Source organism: Phyllopteryx taeniolatus, chromosome 23, assembly GCF_024500385.1.
Source record: "Phyllopteryx taeniolatus isolate TA_2022b chromosome 23, UOR_Ptae_1.2, whole genome shotgun sequence".
Classification (NCBI taxonomy): Eukaryota; Metazoa; Chordata; class Actinopteri; order Syngnathiformes; family Syngnathidae; genus Phyllopteryx; species Phyllopteryx taeniolatus.
This window is the reverse complement of record NC_084524.1, coordinates 2,478,124-2,498,837: the sequence shown is the minus strand read 5'-3', so window position 1 is coordinate 2,498,837 and position 20,714 is coordinate 2,478,124. Positions and strand designations below refer to the sequence as shown.

The 20,714-nt window shown below is 40.9% G+C and overlaps 5 protein-coding genes across 26 annotated transcripts in view; 3 read left to right on the top strand and 2 right to left on the bottom strand.

Annotated features, from left to right (window-relative positions):
• The window catches only part of svep1 (sushi, von Willebrand factor type A, EGF and pentraxin domain containing 1), a 46,683-nt gene extending 42,989 nt beyond the window's left edge, over positions 1–3,694 (top strand). For 3 of the 4 annotated variants that reach the window (XM_061763386.1, XM_061763385.1, XM_061763389.1), the window contains 5 exons: positions 671–841; positions 1,973–2,068; positions 2,872–2,967; positions 3,049–3,142; positions 3,440–3,694. In XM_061763386.1, the coding sequence (XP_061619370.1) occupies positions 671–841; positions 1,973–2,068; positions 2,872–2,967; positions 3,049–3,142; positions 3,440–3,470 (488 nt within the window). In that variant the 3' untranslated portion in view covers positions 3,471–3,694. The remainder of the gene's footprint in view (positions 1–670; positions 842–1,972; positions 2,069–2,871; positions 2,968–3,048; positions 3,143–3,439) is intronic. The other variant, XM_061763387.1, reaches the window with a different exon arrangement.
• Positions 3,695–3,749: 55 nt separating this feature from the next.
• On the bottom strand, positions 3,750–7,269 carry txn (thioredoxin). The gene is made up of 5 exons (XM_061763420.1): positions 7,111–7,269; positions 5,278–5,382; positions 5,110–5,175; positions 4,066–4,131; positions 3,750–3,987 (listed from the first exon to the last, which is right to left on the bottom strand). Exons 1-5 carry the CDS (start codon positions 7,132–7,134, stop codon positions 3,916–3,918), a joined length of 333 nt encoding a protein of 110 aa, XP_061619404.1. The 5' UTR covers positions 7,135–7,269; the 3' UTR covers positions 3,750–3,915.
• poln (polymerase (DNA directed) nu) overlaps positions 6,291–20,714 on the top strand; it is a 39,426-nt gene continuing 25,002 nt past the window's right edge. For 7 of the 14 annotated variants that reach the window (XM_061763395.1, XM_061763400.1, XM_061763394.1 and 4 more), the window contains exons 1-4: positions 6,291–6,416; positions 7,218–7,318; positions 19,751–19,887; positions 20,575–20,689. In XM_061763395.1, coding sequence (XP_061619379.1) covers positions 19,776–19,887; positions 20,575–20,689 — 227 coding nt within the window. In that variant the 5' untranslated portion in view covers positions 6,291–6,416; positions 7,218–7,318; positions 19,751–19,775. Of the gene's footprint in view, positions 6,417–7,087; positions 7,319–19,750; positions 19,888–20,574; positions 20,690–20,714 lie in introns of those variants that run through there. The other 7 variants (XM_061763399.1, XM_061763397.1, XM_061763393.1 and 4 more) reach the window with 6 other exon arrangements.
• On the bottom strand, positions 9,091–14,842 carry LOC133472510 (prostaglandin reductase 1-like). 3 transcript variants are annotated; one of them, XM_061763416.1, is made up of 9 exons: positions 14,698–14,842; positions 13,673–13,808; positions 13,542–13,587; positions 13,054–13,113; positions 12,715–12,882; positions 11,876–12,149; positions 11,706–11,811; positions 9,641–9,762; positions 9,091–9,557 (listed from the first exon to the last, which is right to left on the bottom strand). In XM_061763416.1, exons 2-9 carry the CDS (start codon positions 13,776–13,778, stop codon positions 9,447–9,449), a joined length of 993 nt encoding a protein of 330 aa, XP_061619400.1. In that variant the 5' UTR covers positions 13,779–13,808; positions 14,698–14,842; the 3' UTR covers positions 9,091–9,446. The 3 variants fall into 3 exon arrangements, with proteins under 3 accessions (XP_061619400.1, XP_061619402.1, XP_061619401.1); XM_061763418.1 differs by having other exon boundaries at positions 9,641–9,759; positions 14,698–14,841; XM_061763417.1 differs by having other exon boundaries at positions 13,673–13,787; positions 14,698–14,833.
• Positions 12,798–19,656, top strand: haus3 (HAUS augmin-like complex, subunit 3). 4 transcript variants are annotated; one of them, XM_061763411.1, is made up of 6 exons: positions 12,798–12,936; positions 15,792–16,760; positions 16,847–17,056; positions 17,567–17,799; positions 18,152–18,437; positions 19,227–19,656. In XM_061763411.1, the coding sequence occupies exons 2-6, from the start codon at positions 15,837–15,839 to the stop codon at positions 19,452–19,454; spliced, it is 1,881 nt and encodes a 626-aa protein (XP_061619395.1). In that variant the 5' UTR covers positions 12,798–12,936; positions 15,792–15,836; the 3' UTR covers positions 19,455–19,656. The 4 variants fall into 4 exon arrangements, with proteins under 4 accessions (XP_061619395.1, XP_061619394.1, XP_061619397.1 ...); XM_061763410.1 differs by having other exon boundaries at positions 12,800–12,932; XM_061763413.1 differs by lacking the exon at positions 12,798–12,936 and adding an exon at positions 14,860–14,996 and having other exon boundaries at positions 18,152–18,386.

Here is a 20,714-nt window from a genome sequence, read left to right as displayed (position 1 = left end):
GCATATTCACGCGGTTTGGCCAAAGTAAGACAAATATTACTTTGATGCTGTCTTGTGGCATCTTGGTGCCAGGGAACTACTGTATGTTGAGGTGAATTGAGGAGTTTCATTTCGACAAATGTAGTTCTTTTGCAATAATAGAATGAAAAATGCTGCATTTTCACCGATCGCGGGTGGATCTGGGATGTAACCCCAGTGATAAATGAGGGATCATTGTAGCTCACGCCTTCTTTCATGATTTGTCGTTGCACGAACCAGCGTTCCCAAATCCGTATGAACATCGGCTTGAGCGCTTGTCCTTTGTGTTCCTCACAGAGCTTTGATCCCAACCAATTGAGGCTGCATCTAACATTGTCCCCGTCTGTAATTATCCGCTTCTATAGCAACCATTGTCACATAAGCCCTTGGTCTGGCTCAAGTGCGGTCGCTTTGCGCGTATTCCTCCTCGTGCATGCGCCATGTCATCTTTTGAACGCCTGTTTCGGTTCCAAGGAGATTTACTCGTGGATATGACGAATGATGTGGGAAAACAAATGACACAATGTCCAGTGGGGTCAAACACAGAAGGTTTGAGAACCCCTGGCCTATGCAACACAGACGTCTCTTTCTGTTAGATGCCCTTTAAGTTAGTTAGTAACCGGTCGGCCGTTCCATCTGGGCTGTTGTACAGGGGTCTCCTGTGGCCCCCCACTCCACGTGGCTCACGGGGTGGTGCGGGGGGCGGTGTTCCAGTTCGGGGACGTGGCCGCGTACTCGTGTTTTGGCGGCTACGCCATGGAGGGCGCCGGAAGGAGTCGGTGTTTGGAGAACGGCAGCTGGACGCCGCCTCCCACGTGCAGAGGTAGAGAGATCCACACCAGGGGGGACCGGACCCCGACTCCTGCCCGGTTTCATGGCAAAGTCTCTCTGCCTTTCCCCACCCTCTTCTTCCAACATACGCTTGTTTCTGTCCTCTGTAACTTGTACACTGAACCGGTTTATCGCAGGATGTATGTTCCAGACCCGCCCACGAAACTGTAAAACAAATTCTTTATAGTGTAACCCTTTTCACCTGCTTTAAACACATTTCAACTTATTAAGACACACTTTTTAAAGTATTCCTCTTGCTGTCAAGAAATGGGAGACTACCATATAACATCACTTTGAGTCTATGAAAAGAAGACTCTCACTCACAGTTCTCCAAATGAGTGCTTCAAGCTGTTGAAGTTTACTGTAAGACTGACACATGAAATAAGAGTATTATACATTGTATATTTAAGCACCAAAATGTAATGTAACGAACAGCCGGCTAGCTTAATGCTAACATATAATATGAAATCCAATAGATGGGTTACGGAAATTAGTAAAGTTTTTATGGTAATTATGGTAAACCGTCATTAAAAACGGCAACCCAAACAAACAGCGTACAACAATACTCAGTTATATTGGCTGAGTGTCATTTCTTTATTTGCAACCACAGTGCTCGATTCTCGCTCTGTTTACATTAGCTCCTCCCACTGGAGAGCTTGTCGAGGAGTCAAGGAGAACAATGTGCGTGAGGAACAAATGTTTGGAGAAATGAGATGCTCGATCCTCAATGTCATTTCACAGAGACATCAGTTTGAGATGATGTCACTCGAGCTTAATGCTAAGATATGATGCAAAATGCCATAGACAGACAAACATAAATTAACATCGATGTTAAAGATCCCATATTGAGGCTATTTAACGATGAACCACGATATAGCCGGGGTTGACTGTACTGTATAGTAGGAGTTAGCCGACATTCAGGAAGTCACCCTGACGAGTCACCTTCTGTTGACATGCCTTTGAAGTTTGAGTTTCGCAAGAATTAATCTGTGGGCTGTTGTGAAACAAACGAACTGGAAAAGGAACATTGTGTTTTTGTGGCAGGACTATCCACTTCAAGTATGAAAACAAGTTACGACATGCATTCTTACCTAGACTTAACGTGTGTGTGTGTGTGTGTCAGCTGTGTGTTGGCTGCCCTGCCAGAACGGAGGTGTGTGCCAACGGCCCAACACCTGCGCCTGCGCCGAAGGATGGATGGGCCGACTCTGCGAGGAGCGTGAGTAGCCGATTCACTGGCAACAAGGCAAAAGTACTCACACTAAGTACTTCAAGTTCCTCTAAAGTGAAAATAAATGTTTTCTAAATTTGACACACCAGAGAAGACGCTGGCTGTCACATCAGACTTTTTTTTTTTTTGGTCTTCCTCCTCCTCTTCGTGACATGAGCATACTCGCATCTGACAGGTTGAAAAACATAATGTGTATTTTGACAAAATAAGGAGTAGAAAGCACAAATATCTGTCCGAGAAAATGAATGTTAATAAGTGCTGATGCCTGAAAATACGTGGTAGTCAAGTACAGTAACAACGCATTTATTTGTACATGAGTTACTTCCCAACAATTTCAACACAGCTGTCACACTAACCCACCCAACGTGTTACATGTCAAACAAACCGCTCAGCAAGCAGGTTTTCTTTTTAACAAGAACATGTACACAAAGAGGGGCCCGGGATTATGGAGCGAGTCAGGTCAGATGAGTATCATTAGCCCACTTTGTATCAGCGTGCACAGGTCATTAAACCTTTCATCATGTATTTCGGAGCTTAAATTTAGACCTTTGGAAGCCTAAGGGATTCAGAGCAGCATCTGGACAAGTGTTGAGAATTAGCACTCGTACAAAAACACTTCAAGCATTGCGTCTGGTTTGTCCAATGTTCTTGTGACGTCCATATCAAATACATAAATGAAACAAATCGAAATTGGCTGACCAGAGAATTTCCGCATCAGTCTCCCTTCTTATGTCCTGATCCTCTGATTAGTCATTCTACACAGAGCAATGTCATTGTTCCTCTGTTAACAGCCATCTGCATCCTGCCATGCTTGAACGGAGGGCGCTGTGTGGCTCCCTACCAGTGTGACTGTCCCACCGGGTGGACGGGCACCCGCTGTCACAGTGGTGAGTGATCGTTACCTTCAAGGAGGTCAGTGACATCAGTCCTTTAAGCAATGTGTTCATATTTATTGGGTGTGTTTACAGCTGTGTGTTCATCACCATGTCTGAATGGAGGCAGATGCATCAGGCCAAATAGGTGTCACTGTAGTCCAGGCTGGAGCGGACACCACTGCTCCAGGTACGGGTTTAAAGATATTTAATGTGTAATGAACACTACTTACAAAACGTTGGGGTTGAAATTGAGTGTTGTAATATTGAACCAGGAAATGCATTACTCCATTCATGGATCAAACACTTGTTCTGAATTCTGCCGTTCAGAGAACAGCAAGTTTTGCAAAAAGTACTGATCCATTGAACAGCTGGACATGTTAGCTTCTTCCTGAAATTTCACCCATTATCCTCCTTTGCAACGTTGTGGGTAGCGTATCATGTTTCATGTGGTCAGATTCTAAAATGTTTCCATTTGTCGTCAAAGGAAAAGGAGGTCAGGCTACTATCACTTCTAAACGTTCCACCCGACCCCGTATGGAGGGAAGTTCCTCACAAAGCATCTCCAGCAAAGCAAGAACTAATTTGTAAAATAAAGCTGTATTTTTTCATATAAAGAAACAACAGTATTGAACATATGCTGCTATATACTTGTAAAAATGATGGATGTGTTTTGTCCAGTGTACTTGTAAACTAAGTTTTTTCTTTTTTAATTAAAGCATAAATGGGCGTTAATAACTTGCTTTTGACACACTTGGTGAGTGTTATGCATTCATGAGAAGAAAAAGTATGACGGGTCCCAATACACCATTTAATAAATCCACCTTGTTGGAGACTACATACAGAAGGTTTCTGAGCAAGTCAAGCCAACGTTTCATTGAACAGACTTTCTTGTCAATTGTTTAAATACTCAAGACATGCACTGAATTAACAGGATGATGCTCGGTGGAATAAAGAGTGTTGTCATTGTCGTTTTGCGTGAGCATCGAGCTTTTCCATCAGTTTCGTGGAGTTGGCCCCAGAGAAGTTATCGATCTGTAAAAATAGTAAGATGGGAATTAATAGAAAAAAACACTCTTAACAAGAGGAGACAAAAAAAAAAGTTAAGCTTACCTGGACTCCATTTCTGAAAAAGATGAATGTGGGCATACAGCTGATTTTGCATTTAGTGCTCACATCCTGGAAAGCAAAAGTGAAAGTCAGTGAAGGTGCAACTAGCACTGTATTGTTTGTTTTTTTAAGTCAAAACAAAATGTGACGATAGATGAAGTTTGTCACTGGTTAACCCTCAGGCCTTGTTCTATTTTACTACCCTTTAAGCTTCTATGGTTTTTTTGTTTTGGGGCGGGACTTTTTTTTTTTTGCTTCTTTTGTTGCATCGTTTTCAACTAACATCAATTCTTGTCATTAGTATAAATTCATGTTCATTTTTTAACCCTTCAAATTCCAGTTTGTTTGCATAAAGCACTGACTGGAAAACAAATGACGTTTATATAGCCTCAGCACCACTTTTTTTTTCTTTTTTCCTTTCATTGATAATACAGTGGTTTTTTTACAGGAGGGGGGATTCATAGGATTTTTCTTTTTTTAAACACTATAGTGTTTATTTCATAAAATTCATTTATGAAATTTTCGTCATGGTGGCCGGGTACCGCGTTCAGTGATTTCCATAACTAAATACAGATTTCTGTAACATTTGACAGCTCTGCATAAAATTGCTACCTTATTCAAAAATTGATATAAGCTGTAATATGGTAAAATGAGTATCCCATTTCATGCAAAATGTATGATTTAATACAGTAAATAAGGAGGAACTAAATAATGGAGTTTTCATATATTTCAATTGGGCAAAAATGGTCATGTCAAGCCAGAAGGTACAATTTGATGTAAACAGTTGAGCTTCTTGAAGAGCTGGATGTTGGAAATGATAAAAATCAGACAAAAATCTCTACCTTCTGAACTTTAATTACATTTGCTTTAACACTGATAAACGAAGGAGACAAATGGTCCGCACAGAGGACGTTACAGTGTTTAAGATTCTTAAAATAGTTATGAATACTCCAGCTTCAAAGCAATAGTTTTGGTTTTTTTTCCTCTGAGGGGGGGGAAAAAAAAAAAAAAAAAAAAAAAAAAAAAAAAGATAAGCAGGAAGCATACCTCACACTTATCCACGTCGACTTTAAGGAATATAACATCGGCGTATGTCGGATTTTCTGACGCTGACTGCAAGAGAATCAACTTATGAGCTTTTGTTTTGCGATTTCCAAGCACAACATCAAACAGAGGACTTGATCAAGAATCTGGGAGGTGCAGTCATCAACTCACATCAAAAACTGGTCCAATCATTTTACAGGGTCCACACCATGTGGCTGTGAAGTCCACCACAATGAGCTTGTCTCCACTGCTTTTCAGGTAACCATCAAACTCTTCCTGGAAACAAGGAGTATGGTAGAAGATTTAACAAAACATAAAATAGCACAAACTATAACCCCAAAACATTTAAGTATGCTTTCAAACACATTTTACAACATTACCCTTGAAAATAGTGAATAGATAATGATTTTGGAAAAAAAAAAAAAAAAGTGTCTACACAAAAATCTACACTGCCAGTCAAAATTTTTGTTTGGTGGGAGGGATCTGGATGTTTTTATATTTCCTTTTAACAATACAGTGTTATTTTATTTTTTCTTAAATAAAAATGTAAAAAAAAAATGATTTACTGGCCTTTCAATATATTTCAAATGGGTAAAATTTATTTGGTATCCAAGTAAATTGAGCTTGGCCAAGGAACGAATTCAACTTATATACCCCATCTCCAGTTCTCCTGCTGACCCTGAACACAGCACAATGTCATTGACCTGTTATCCTGTCTTGCATATGCAGCAATATCTCCCTTTGTAAAAAGAAAGACTTGTAATATAAGAAGCTTTTTTATTTATTTATTTTCTACGGAGAAATATTACTCATTATGTGAAAAGGTCTGTTGTAATGAACACCTATGAGGCTGGTGGCTTGAACTTCCTTGATTTTACTAACCAGAATAATACCTTTAAAATCAATTGAATAAAAAAAAATTGTGCAATCCCACATCTATTTGGAACTTTGTAACGTTCATTACTCATATTGACTGTGACTTGTCTTCATTGGAAAAATGTGTTTTAATAATGACAGCGACACAACTATAAATCTAATAATTATTCTTGTGAAATCTCCTTTAGTATTTATGTATTAATGACTATATGCTGTGTTTGTCTGTTCTTATTTTCGTTTAAATTGAATCTTTTCAATAAAGATTGTTAAAAATATATTGGCGGGAAGGGGGGGGGGGGTAGGTTCGACAGATCTCCATTTTGAGGTACTCGTGTCAATCACGATGACCGTCGGGAACCTCGCTTCGAATGAATTTACATGTTGAACTTACACAAGCACTCGAGCTATAAGGACCAAAAAATTAACTAATTAAGGTGAGTGTACAAAAAAAAAAAAATCACAAGAATGACATATTTTGCAGGCTATTGTAGTTAATTTGTCGAGTTTGTTTAGTTGTTAAGGGGCAAAATAAAATTACCCCGTTTTCCCGCTCCAACAGGTCGCCATTTTTTTACATTAAAGCTTAACTTTCACCGGTCCAAAACACTCCAAATCAACTTTTATTCTCGTCGTTGACTTTATTTTATTTGAATAAACCGTGTGTTCGGATATTTTAGAGTTAATGGTGATGCCACCGTGTGTTCCGGTGACGTTGGTCTAGCATGAGCGTTAGCATGAGCGTTAGCATGAGCGTTAGCATGAGCGTTAGCATGAGCGTTAGCATGAGCGTTAGCCCGGGCTCGGCCTCAGTGTGCTCGAGTCTATAGCCAATGGCCCCCGCGTTCGCGCCTAACTCTCTAGAACTACTTTTATTTTGTAATTTTTGGGGCGACATTAACGACGTACTTTTCGCCTTTTTTGTAATTCTAATTATTATTTTATGTAATTACGTCATTACGAGGTCCGAACTGACATTACTTCCGTAGTTAACGTGACAGCAACATATCCCAGTGGATTGGTCCATCCGTATTGCATAGAAAGTAATGAGCGAAACTACGCTATCTTTGACAAGTACTGTATAAGCAGTGTTTTTGTTTTTTTAAAGATATTGAAGAAAAGAAAACTTACCAAGTCTTTGATGAGGATAACCATGGCGACTGTTGGTGGGGGAAAACACACCACAACTTTGCAGAAGGTTTAACTGCGAACTGGAAAATGACAGAGTTTCTGCACAGGCACGGCGGGTTATTTGCAACGCCCTCCTCCCATCTAAAGTCAAGCTGGACGCACACAGCCATAAAAGGAAGTCGTATTTTCGAAAATAAAAGTGAGTACGGTAAGTATAAATACTAACTTCGGTCGTTGCAATTATACGTGCAGTTACTTTTAATGTGTGATGTACCGCGAGCATACACTAGTTTTTTGTTGTTGTTTTTTTTAGTTGGGTTAGATTGCATGCGGATGTTTTTGACGATTATTTTGGTGGCTCACATGTTGGGAGTTTCCCGGAACAAGATGCTTGACATAGCAGCGAAACGCTAATAATTAGTCAAAACGCTCGCCTCACCCATTTTTGCAAGCATGCACCGTAATGTAAATGTTTGTATTTTAGTGGTCACCAAAGCATTTATACGTCCCCCTTAAAACAGATTCGACCATGTCATATGTACCTCATTCAGTCAACAATGTTAGTCTTTATATGTCTGTCATATCAATCTAATTCAGTCAACAGTATTGCTCTTCGATTCGCACTATTTTTGTTGTTGTAGTTATTTGCATCATTTAAGAGTTTTGTTCATGTCCAATAAGCTCTAAACGTGCACATTTTATTGTGTATTATTTAAAAACAAATCATATGATTTGATTTTACACTATTTAATGACGGCTTCACACACATCAGCGTTGCCCGAACAACACACAACCAAGTGGTTCACTTAACTATAATAGATGAACAGCAGCTCTGGTAACCAAGGCGACGAGGCTCTCATCGCCGCCGCCCGTTGAGATTTAAATCCGTGCAACACAACGACGGTCCACTTTAGCAGGAGACCTTTATCTTCAATCAGGACGGTTATAAATGCAACAAACTGATCAAGGTACAGAGGATATAAAAAGTCATTTCAAAACTTTTCTATACCAGAAATGTGACCCATAACTTGCAAGACTCAATTGAAAAAAGAAAGAAAGAAAATTGTTTGGAGAGGGGAATTAAAAATAACTGAAATAGTGTCGGTTGCACAAGTGTGCACACCCTCATAACTGGGGCTGGAGTTGTGTTCAGAATTAACTAATCACATTCATGTTAAATGGGAGTCAGCACACACCAGCCACCATTTAAAGTGCCCCTGATTAACCCCAAATTGAGTTCAGCTGTTCTAGTATGCTTTTCCTGACATTATTTGCTTTTGAGCAGAACCTGAAAGTTTTGTGCTAACATTGACTGCTATTTAGAGCTCCTCATTATTTCCTCCACCTTGACAAGGGCTCCAGTTACAGCTGAAGAAAAAGAGACCCAACGCATGATGCTGCCAGCACCATGCGCCAGTGTAGCTATGGTGTTCTTTTGATAATGTGGAGTGTTATGGTTACACCAAACATACTTTTTGGAATTATGGCCAAAGACTTCAACCTTTATTTCATTGGATCATAACACAATTTCCTTCATCGGGTTTTTCAAAATGTACCTGGGCTTAGATGTTTTTTTGTTTTGTTTTTTTAAGATAAGGTTTCTGCCTTGCCACCCTACTCTATATGAAGACGGGAGATTGTTATCACATCCTAAACTGCCAGTACTTGGCAAAAATTCCTCCAGCTGTTTCAATGTTGCTGTCAGCCTCTCATCAGTGTATCATCAGTTTTGGAGGGACATCCAATTCTTGATAACATCACGGTTGTACCTTATTTTCTCCACTTAGTCTTCACTCTGTTTCATGGTATTTAATGCCTTGGAAATTATTTTGTACATTTCTCTTGACTGAAACCTTTAAACAAAAAGATCCATCTGATGCTGTGGAAGCTCTGTGCTCTAAAATGTGACTACAAAAATGTCTGGAAAAGATTTATCTTGATCATTTTTTTCTTAGCACAAAAACCTGGCATTTGAACAAATTTCGGATGTGTAGAGTTTTTATTTCCACTGTCGGTGTGCCAAGCTTGTGCCATCATTTTCAAAGAGACTTGAGGCTGTAATTGCTGCAAGTTACAGATGCATCAACAAAGTATTGAGCAAAGGCTGTGAATACTCACGTACACGTGATTTATTCGTTTTTTGTATTTTTTTAAATAAATTCACCAAAAAAGGTCAGAAAATACTTTTTGTGTTGTCAGTATGGGGTGTTGCATGTTTTAGATTAGATTGGGAAAAATAACTTGTATTTTGGACCAACAGAAAATGGGAAAATGGTGCAACTACTTTCTGGATGCACTTTAGTCGATCGCTGGGACTAATGATACTGGCTTTCACATCAGACCGCCACAATAGCCTTGCCGGTATTTTCCCCTCGCAGCATTCCCATGAAAGCCGCCGGCATGTTTTCAAAGCCCTTGGTGACATGTTCGCGGCACTGAAGTTTACCCTATGAGACGTAAACAAAAAACGGTGATTATTTACAGAGGAGAGCAGAAAATCTTAACGTTGATGTGTTTTTCATTGACAAACCTCTTTCAACCAGCCCATGAGCCTCCTGAGCGACTCGGGGTCCTTTCGCTCCCATCTGCTTTGCATAAAGCCCTCCATCTTGAGCTGCTTGACGATCATGGTCATTTGAGGATACGGGCCTGCTGGAACAACAAATATGAGCTAGAAATGGCTCCTTCCAGCAGGGGTGGGCAAAGTATGACCCGCGGGCCACGCACAGCCTGCTTCGTTCTTTGAGCATTTACATTAGCAAGAGTGCTGTCATTTTTGTTAATTATTTAGATTTTTCCACCCCTCAGTTAGAGCTGAAACCAGATATTTACATACACTACATAAAATGAAACTTTTTTTCCTCTCACTATCTGACATTAAATCAGACGAAACGTTTGTTTGAGTTCAATTAGAATTACCAAAATTATTTGTATTTGCTAAATGCCAGAATAATGAGAATTTGTTTTTTTTTTTTTTACATTTTTTCATTACTTTCTTCAAAGTCAAAACTTTACATATAGTATATTTCATTAGTATTAAGTGCCATTGCCTTTAAAAAGTATGACTTGGGTAAATGTTTTGGATATCCCTCCACAAGCTTCTCACAATAATTTTGCCCCATTTCTTCTGAATTTCTTCTTAGAACTGGTGTAACTGAGTCAATCAACTGTCAATTGAACTTTTTTTTCAGTCATTTTGTCTGGTAATATTTTTTTTGTTCATTTAGCCATTTCCCCCTCGAATTATAGTATTACTTTATTTGTCATTTGTATTGTTATAGAACCCCAATTCCAATGACGTTGGGACGTTGTGTTAAACATAAATAAAAAGAGAATACAATGATTTGCGAATCAGGTTCAACCTATATTTAATTGAATAGACTACAAAGATATTTAATGTTAAAACTGATAAACTTGATTGTTTTTTGCAAATAATCATTAACTTAGAATTTTATGGCTGCAACACGTTCCAAAAAAGCTGGGACAGGGTCATGTTTACCCCTTTGTTACATCACCTTTTCTTTTAACAACATTCAATAAATGTTTGGGAACTGAGGACACTAATTGTTGAAGCTTTGCAGCTTCAGCTGTTCAACAGTCCGGGGTCTCCGTTGTCGTATTTTACGCTTCATAATGCGCCACCACAGAAGACTTTTCCACTTTGCGTCAGTCCATCTTAGATGACCTCGGGCCCAGAGAAGCCGGCGGCGTTTCTGGGTGTTGTTGATAAATGGCTTTTGCTTTGCATAGTAGAGTTTCAAGTTGCACTTATGGATGTAGCGCCGAACTGTATTTACTGACATTGGTTTTCTGAAGTGATCCTGAGCCCATGCGGTGATATCCTTTACACATTGATGTCGGTTTTTGATGCAGTGCCGCCTGAGGGATCGAAGGTTAAGGGCATTCAATGTTGGTTTTCGGCCTTGCCGCTTACATGCAGTGATTTCTCGAGATTCTCTGAACCTTTTGATGATATTATGGACCATAGATGATGAAATCCCTAAATTCCTTGCAATTGCACGTTGAGGAACATTGTCCTTAAACTGTTCGACTATTTTCTCACACACTTGTTCACAAAGAGGTGAACCCTGCCCCTTTTGCTTGTGAATGACTGAGCAATTCAGGGAAGCTCCTTTTATACCCAATCAGGACACCCACCTGTTCCCAATTAGCCTGTTCACCTGTGAGATGTTACAAACAGGTGTTTGATGAGCATTCCTCAACATTCTCAGTCTTTTTTGCCACCTGTCCCAGCTTTTTTGGAACGTGTTGCAGCCATAAAATTCTTAGTTAATGATTATTTGCTAAAAACAATCAAGTTTATCAGTTTGAACATGAAAAATCTTGTCTTTGTAGTGTATTCTATTAAATATAGGTTGAACATGATTTGCAAATCATTGTATCTGTTTTTATTTATGTTTAACACAACGTCCAAACTTCATTGGAATTAGGGTTGTACATACACAATGTATTAGAAGCAGAATGTCGCCCTCTACTGAAATAAACTGCAAAGGAGTAACATGTAGCCACATGAAACATCCAGTTGTTCCCCTAATTAAATCACTTGAGTAAAAACATAAGCAGAGGGTACATACCTGTCTGAGACTCGGTGTCATTGTATGTGGATATACTTCCACACACGGCTATTCTTCCAAAATCTTTCATCTGTGATAGGGCAAAAGTCGAGAAAGGGCCTCCCACCTGAATAATAATAATATAAGTAAGTACAGAAAGCGGTTGGAAAACGATCATGGGATCGTCTCACGTTTTCAAAAAAGCAGTCGTATCCGTCTGGAGCGGCCTTCCTCAGAGCCTCCTCTAGGGAGGCCACCGTTTTGTAATTGAAGGCCTCGTCGAAGCCCAGCTCTTTGAGGAAGGCTACCTTCGCGTCGGACCCCGCCGAGCCGACCACTCTGCAGCCCTTTATTTTGGCGATCTGGCCCACCGCTGAGCCCACAGCCCCCGCTGCCGCGTTCACCAGTAGGGTCTCGCCCGATTTCAGCCCCAGAACTTCCTCAATTCCGTACAGGGCCGTCAGCCTGGTTACATCGAGGACGTGTAATAGGTAAGAACATCATCATTTATAGTACTGCACTGTTGTCTTGCTGGCATGTTTGGATTAGATTCCTAATCTTTGGAATTGAATAGCTTGGAAACAGTGATTCTCAAAATTTTTTAAATCCATACATTTGTTAAGTACAGTTCAGTTGTATTTAACTTTTAAGTACAATACATCTCATTTGCATTTAGTCTTTTAGAACTTTTTCTTTGGAAGTATTTATTTAGGTACAATTTTTACATTTGAATTGAAAATTATTTTAGTCCAGTTTTTTATTTTCCTATATTTAAGCGCACTATTATGTTCAAATTGCATACTGTTACAGTAGCTTACAAAAATGGTAAATGTACTTTTTAGGAATAAAACCTCTGCCTTGTTTTTGATTAATACTTGGGCCTACTAAGCTACGGTATTTTCTTGTTTGTCATGATGGTCCTTGGAAAGTTGAGTATTTTTTAGGAAGGAAAACATTTGAGAACCATTGATTTACAGTATATACAGAGTTGTAGTATGAACGTAGAGTAGTAGCTTCACATCTCTCTTACCCAGGCATGCCGACTGTGCCCAAAGCCAGGGAGAGCGAGATGTCCTGAGGCCAGTCGGGCATGACGGGAAGGAGGTCGGACCCGTCCGACACCATGTGTGTCCTCCATCCGCCGCGGCCAATGACGTGGGCTCCCACGGGAAACATCGCATTTTTGCTCTGGATCACCCTGCAAAACAACAAGCCCAGTAGAACTTTGAAGCACTCTGGAAAAATCCAGTGAGTGAGTAATCCAAAACATTCCAATTCCGTCCTCGTGAGTCATCCTGTTTGTTTCTCTGTGTCTGCTGTAAACCAAATGTGCAAGATGTGCGCTCCTCTGATGTTTTCTTTTTCTTACTTGGCCACTTGAGTTCCGATCATCACATCTCCTTCTTTCATGCGAAAGTGGCTGAACGGCCTGAGGAAACAAGAAGCGATGTTAATACGTTTGGCGATGTAGACTCTTAACTCAACAGTGTCTCTCTAATGTGCAGAGAGAGTCATGCCACAGCGTGGAACCGGCAACAGAAAAAGCTCTATGCCCTCTGAGCTTCCGCCGTGACCTCGGCACCTCCAGAAGTAGCTGGTTAGCTGATCTGAGGCACGGGGGCATGCGCGTTGAGATGAAATAGTTCAGAGAGATAAGGCGGGGTGAGACCATTTTGAGATTTAAAAACCAATAAAATAATGTTAAAATGATCTCTAAAATGCACATGCAACTGGGGAGGGAGGCCAGAATTGGAGTGACATGATCCCTCTTACGTGCTCCAGTTAAAAGAGGTGAGCAGCAGCATTTTGAAGCAGCGGGACTAGCTGACTTGTTTGTTTTCCCTTCTTTTCACCCACCTCATGTAAGGGTCAACACTCAGAAACAATGTTTCCAAAAGCACCTCTGAAATGAAGCAAATGGAGAGCATCAAAATCAATGAGTCGCAGAGACCAAGGTTTCATATTTTAACGTAGAAAAAAGGTCATACGTCCATCTTCAGGCTCGGGCAGCTCGTCCACTTTAAGTTGGAAGTCACTTTCTTTGGGGAAGCCGTCAAAATGTTTGGTCAGGATCCACATCTTAGCTTGAACCATGGTTGTTGCCTGTCGGATAACAGGATGGGCCTGCATAAGTAACATAAGCATTAAGTAACATATTCCAATGTAATGCCAAATGTATGATGGTAACTTGAGAGGGATTCCACAGGTTAAACCAGGAGTGGAACAATTCTTTAATTCATTCCTGTAATATTTGTTGCATTAATTTTGCATTTTTTAAACTTAAAATTAGGTCTTTAATATGTATCAATTTAATTTGTTAATTTATTTAGTGTAAATAATACAATATTAGTCAAATAAATAATTTTATTGTACAAATTTCTCAATGATAATTAAATAAAGGGAGCATGAAATATTTGATAATTTGTAAACTATTCCAACTACGATACAAAAAAATTAGCAGAATTAACATTTGTAGATGTTTCTTATTTAATTAACTGTTTGAGTGTAATTAATTAAGTACAATAAAATTAGCATGAATTACTTTGTTATTATCAAAATAAACTTAACATAAAATACAAAAATATAATAAAATACACATTTACGTGTGTCACTGTAATAAATAATTATATTAAAATTAAACATTAGCATTGTTTATTATTTAATTATGACCGGAATTTTACATACACATTTAAAAAAAATTATATTTATTTATTTTTAACTTCTCTACGAATGACCTGGCCCATCTGTCAGTTTTAAAAATCCACTGTGGCCTCTCGCCCATGAGAACAAAAACTTGCCCATCCCTGGGTTAAACACGTGATAATTACTCTTCTATGTGCAATATAAGAGCAAATATTGGATAATCTGGAATGTACGGTTGTCGAATTAGTATCAGTATGATTAAGAAAAACAACCATGTGAGATGTTTAGCGGGTTTGTTAAAAGCAATCAAAAATGCTATTTAGTAGGGTTTCTAATAAAATTACGTCAAAAAGTCAGAAAGGAACATTACCGTTTCGCTCCGCTTTTTTCCTCCGGTGTTTTCGTTTTTCCTTAACAGTTATTGTCGACTGTTGTGTGAGGACTTGAGGAGTTGTGATTGCGGCGACTTCGATTTGAGGCATTATGGAAGGGAGCGAAACATGGGCGGAAAACAAAGATGTTTAGGTCGCACGCGATTGGTTGAAAGCAAATGTTCGTCATCTCCTCGACACCGTCCATTTTGTATGACGTAATCGATCTTGAAGTTGAGCGCGGGCTACAAGTGGCTAACGCTACTTGCTAAACAGTCGAGAGTTCGTGACCGAAATTGTGAGTAGAAAAGTCGTTGCTTTCTTCCGTTTGACTTGAAGATGTTTGTTACAACCAAAAAAAAAACAGCGTGGCTTCGACATCAACGTCAGGAGTAATGTTAGTTATTTCAGTCATTTTAGTACATAATGTTTGCTTTTAACTTAAATTTCATATGTGAAACGCACCTCTTTTGTCACTCTGTTGTTTAGTCGAGACCCACTTTTATAGAAGTTAAGCACACTATGGAAAACGTAATTGTTCAAAAATAGCCTTTGAAAAGATGTATCAAATTCTTAAACATAACCGTACGCGTTTTCATATACTGAACAACAAAGTAAGATGCTTATAGCTTCAGATGGATCAGAAATAATTACATTTGGTTGTTTTTAATGTGCTTTATAAATAAATTGGATTGGAATAAAAACAGGTGCCACGGTGGGTGACTGGTTAGCACATCTGCCTCACAGTTCTGAGGACCGGGGTTCAAATCCCGGCCCCGCTTGTGTGGAGTTTGCATGTTATCCCCATGCCTGCGTGGGTTTTCTACGGGTACTCCGGTTTCCTCCCACATCCCAAAAACATGCGTGGGATGCTGATTGAAGACTCTAAATTGCCCGTACGTGAGTACGAATGGTTTGTTTATATGTGCCCTGCAATTGGCTGGTGACCAGTTCAGGGTGTAACCCGCCTCTCGCCTGAAGATAGCTGGGATAGGCTCCAGCACGCCTGTGACCCTAGTGAGGATATGCAGTACAGAAAATGGATGGATGGAATGAAAACAGTTTCCCAGATTTTTGGCATGTTTATTCTTAGGAACCTCTGGTCCAGCTGTGCAGCAGCAGCAACAACCTAAGCACCATGTTAAACGGTGGGCAGTTTGTGGAAGCTATGGCTCGCCTGGGATATCCCAACGCATCCTCACTGGAGGCCTCGGAGTTTGACTGGTTGTTCAACAGTGACCCGGAAAACCTTCACTTCTTACGTTTTGTCTGTCGGAGCCTCAACCGGAGCCACGTTTTGACCACAGAGGAGGTGCAGGCTTTTCAGGAGCTCCAGAAGTCCGACAGGCCCATCCTGGACGAAGCGGCCTTGGGCAAGGTCCTTAAAACCGTTGGACCATCCGAAGAGGACAGCGCAGCCGAGGACGGTGTTACCATAGAAGATTTGGAAGCAGAGCTTCAGGCACTGTGTAGGGAGAAAGAGCTTAAGCGACAGCGTTGCAAGAGGCTGCAGGCTGCGGCCGCTTCTCGCGCAGATGTCGACCTTCGACTCACCGCCGAACTAGAGAGTGCTGCGTACCAGTTATCGGAGGCCAACGCTTTTCTCAGAGCCGAGAACGCCAATACTAACGCTGTGCTACAAAGCCTTGCAGACGCTGTGGGCGAGCTGGCATCGCACCTCTCCGTTCCAGCGGAAGGCACGCACACATCCGCCAGCAAAATGCTCGCGTCTCTTCTTTCTCAGCTTCCTCTGAATCCTTATCTGCGTCAAGAGGAGCTCAACACCAAAACGCTCTCAGCTTTCACTCGGAAGCACTTTTTCACAGATCTTGTTGAGAACTCTTGCTCAGAGCACTTCCAGGTGTTGGACCTCAGCTCTTTTGATGGCAAAGAGGAAGAAGAGGATAAGGAAAAGCTTGATGTGGAGCAAAGGAGGACCCAATTGGCCAGACTTCAGCGTGCGCACATTGTGGCCCAGCACCAGCTGATGCAAGCCGTCAGAGAAGAGAAAAGTGTCACGGCCGGTCTGGACTGGCTCTCTGAGAAGTCCTCGAGTGTCAAGGTAAACACAGAACAGCACGACAAGAATATTTTGGACTATTTGATGCATCCGCATCACCTCTTTTGTTGACCTTTTAATCCTACCAGAGCATTGCCATCTCGGCCTCGCTTCACGTGCGTGAGGTGGCGTCCAAGAAAGAATTGAAAGACGTGGAGGCTGAGATCGAAGCTCTGCTCCACGGACCGGTGCCCCTCGCCCTTCAGGAGTCTGCACGGCTGCTCAATGTGCCGGTGGTGAAGGGAGACCTGGCCCTGCAACTGGCCAGGCAAGACTACCTCACAGCCAAACAGAATGAGGTTTGTTAGCGACATGACCTCCTCTGTTTGGAATATTTATCTTAAAAAATACTAAACATTTGTATAGAGTGAATCTGTACTAAAACTTAACTTACTCAGCTCACATCAACATAGTTTCCTAACATGAAGGTGCTTCAAGATGTGGGGTTACCCTTATACCCCAAACTATAAGCCCCAAAATATCTTAAATTATTTATTTTATTGTTATTAATGTAAATTTTTTAAAAGTACATATATCGCAATCTTTAGTAGGCCACTTACTGTACCTTATAGTGATCAGTTTTTAACTTCTAGCATTGACACTGGCATTCTAGCCCTTTCTTTGCATTATCTTGAGAAGTTTGCCACCTGACTTTGTCCAATTTCAAGCCCACAGGAAGCCTCACCTTCCTTATCCGTTGTTCATCACGCTGCTGGTCATTGTCAAGCCGACCAGTTATTAGCTATTACGGACTGACAATATGAAAAAGAAACTGAAACAATAACATCTGTATCAAATTTTCCTACCAGGTACGTGACAGTCTACTCTACCAGAAGGCCTCCTTTGATGTCCTCCACTTGGCCCAGCAGATTGAGTTAAGGAAGTGGAGAGTGTGCCTAAATCATCTCACCAATGTGAACAGCAGGCTTGTCAAGGAAAGTGAAGTCACGTCTCTCAGATTTGAGGCTCTGGCACATCCCGAGCTGGCATTAAACATGAGGCCCAATCCGATCATCAGCACTAACGATGCCACATTCAGCAGGTAACATGATTACCGTACTAAACGCCCTCCATTCGCAGGGTATACCCCAAATATCTCAGTCTCTCAGTCAAGATGTATCACAGAACAATACCTTTCTTGACACCAATTAGTACTTCCCTATTAGCAGGGCTTTGGCGTCATCTTGTGGCATCCTCGGCCGTTATAGAAAGAGCGCAAAAATACACAAATAGGTAGGTTTTTCAGTGGTAGCGGAGGATTTTTTTACCCAGCTAGGGATCCAGTCGTTTGTTTGTACAATACGTTTACACCAGTGCTTCTGTAATTTACCATCTTCACCATTAGGTGGCGCAGAAACAGGTTTCACATTTGTCCAACCGGTTTTTCCCCCCAGACTCCTGCAGATCCTTGACCATGATTCATCCCACGGGAGGGCAGAACCTTTTCAAACTTACGAGGCACTGGACCAGGCTGCTAGTGGCCTGGCAAACAACCTCCAGGCATCCCGTAAAGCGCTGGCGGCGGCCAGCCGGGAGCAGTATTACACGGTGGCTCAACTTCAAGGCCACTGCGAGGCTCTTCAAGGGGCCATGTCCACAGAGTTCCAGCAGCTGGTCTTAGGGCCACAGGTATGTCCGACAGCCATTGATGACCAGGAGCTGCTCTGTCCCAATGCACAGGTGGGTTGGTTATCTTTTATGTTACGCACGTCATCCCCATCAACCACAATACATTTCAGACGAAATCCCGAATGTAAGTTTGTTGTCTTTTAAATGACTGTTGGTGTGGGACATTGATAGCACAATGTGTTTTCTCTTTTGATCCGCTATCACTGCTACGGATGTCCAGTCGAGACATAAGTGTAAAGGGGGGTACACACATACTGATTTTTATAACATGAAAGACTCCACACAGTGTATGGTGAGAAAAACTCAGGGTGCTCTTATAGTGTGTGGTGTACTAACTTGTGAGAGGCAACATGGTGCAACAGGGCATCCGAACTGCTGTTGACCACACACACGTAAGAATTTGTGATTGTAAATGTTGAACAGGTTCAGCATTTAAGATTTGACGTACACAACTCTTTTCCTAGCAGATTGGAGACAAAAAAAACACTCTGAACACACCCTAAACCACAGAACAATTGTATAAAGACATCCGACAATCAGGTTTCGCTGACTTTACTCAGAAGAAAGGAAAAATGCTCACGTTAGGCCCGTTTATCGGTATGTGTATACCCCGCTTAACATCTGACCAAGCAGATCAGGGAGCAAAAATCACTCAACACACCCCACATCACAGGATAAGCTCTAAAGATAATCTTCCATCTGACAATCAGGCCTTTTCTGACTTTACTCGAAAGGGAAGCAAAATTAGGCCTGATTGTTGGTATGTCACTACATTTTTGTAGGTTGAAAGTTGATTTCTATACTCTGATTTCGTATTTGAATTCCCATCTCTGGCCACAGGAGTTGACGGAAAATCTGGCTGGAGCAGAGTCGCTACTGCAGCGTTTGCAAAAGGCCATGCAAGAAATCATAGGCAGGGTAAACACGAAGCACTCCCAGCTGGAGCGCAATTCCCTCCTGAGGCGGGAGAGGGACCTCTATATCTACTTCCACTTGGACATCAGTCTCTTGCAGAAAGTCGTGGAGGACCTGGAGCGCAGGATGAACCTGACGAGAGCACAGCCATAGTGTCGTCTACTGGAATGAACACATGGCTCCATTACGGCTGATCTCAACTGTCTGCTTACTTGTTGAAAGAAGTTCTGTTAAAATGATAATTAACCTTATACAAGTGTGTTTGTTTTAGGATTTGACATGTCTTCTGATAAATAAAGCACCTGTTCTGTGTTTCTCATTGATGGATTAGTAATAAAGCACTTTTTGTTCTATAGTCCAAATGTCTTTTTTTGTTCTGTATGTTTCTTGCTATGAGTGACAGTGTTTTTAACATGTAGCCAATAAAGATGATTGTGATTCTGTTGTAGATCGAAAACAAATAGCCCGATCGCAATGGAAGAACCCAGCATCGGAACTCTTCCCAAGGATGCTCAGCGGTTCGTGGCTGTTCAGCAGGCTGAGTTTGCAGAAGCCAGTCTGAGTCGGAGTAGGTTATGTTGTGAAGGTATAATTTGTGTTGTCCCATACTTGCCACCAAAGTGATTGACAGTAGTGTGTTCGTTGAGTACGCAGCCATAGCTTGCTGTTTCAACCTATATTTAAAAAATATATATAAAAATGTGTTGGAGTGCAGTAAAGGCGTCTTCCAAACTTGAAATATACACTTATAATAAATGTAATTTTTGAACACTAAAAAGTTAAACATTTCAAGTCATGCATCTGGAATGAAAGCCATTTTACCCCACACTGTCTGATTCAATCTAGTAAATGAGACATTTAAAAAATGTAGTTTTCCTGGGTTTCAATTGGGCCAAAAGTTATGACTCTAAAACATGATATCACTGAATTTAAAAATGACATGGCGTTTCATGGCATTTACATAAATAGTTCAGAAAAAGGAGGTGGACACAAATGGCCAGCATAGACTCCAGAGTATAAGTTTAATGTGTTCAAAGCATGTCAGAGGAGTATAACTATGTAATTTTTTTAATATGGTCTCCACATGGCAGATTGTCACCTATCGCGAGTGAGTGAAACATATCACCTGCGATAAATGGCGGTTAGCTCTATGTCACTAAAATACACTCCCATAGTATACTTGGATGTTTACTTCATGTACACTGCTTGTACTCAAGACAGAGATCCAATGTTTAGTTACTTTAATTGTGGTTATTTAATTTATTGCACTTAGGTCCTGCTTTTTCCTTTCATCAAACGTCTTGGGAGATGATTCCAAGTGACCAGATGGAGGCTGGGGCTTCCAGCAATTGGGAGGAGACCGCAGGAGACTGGATCGACACACATTGGTAATTGAAATGACATAAGACAAAC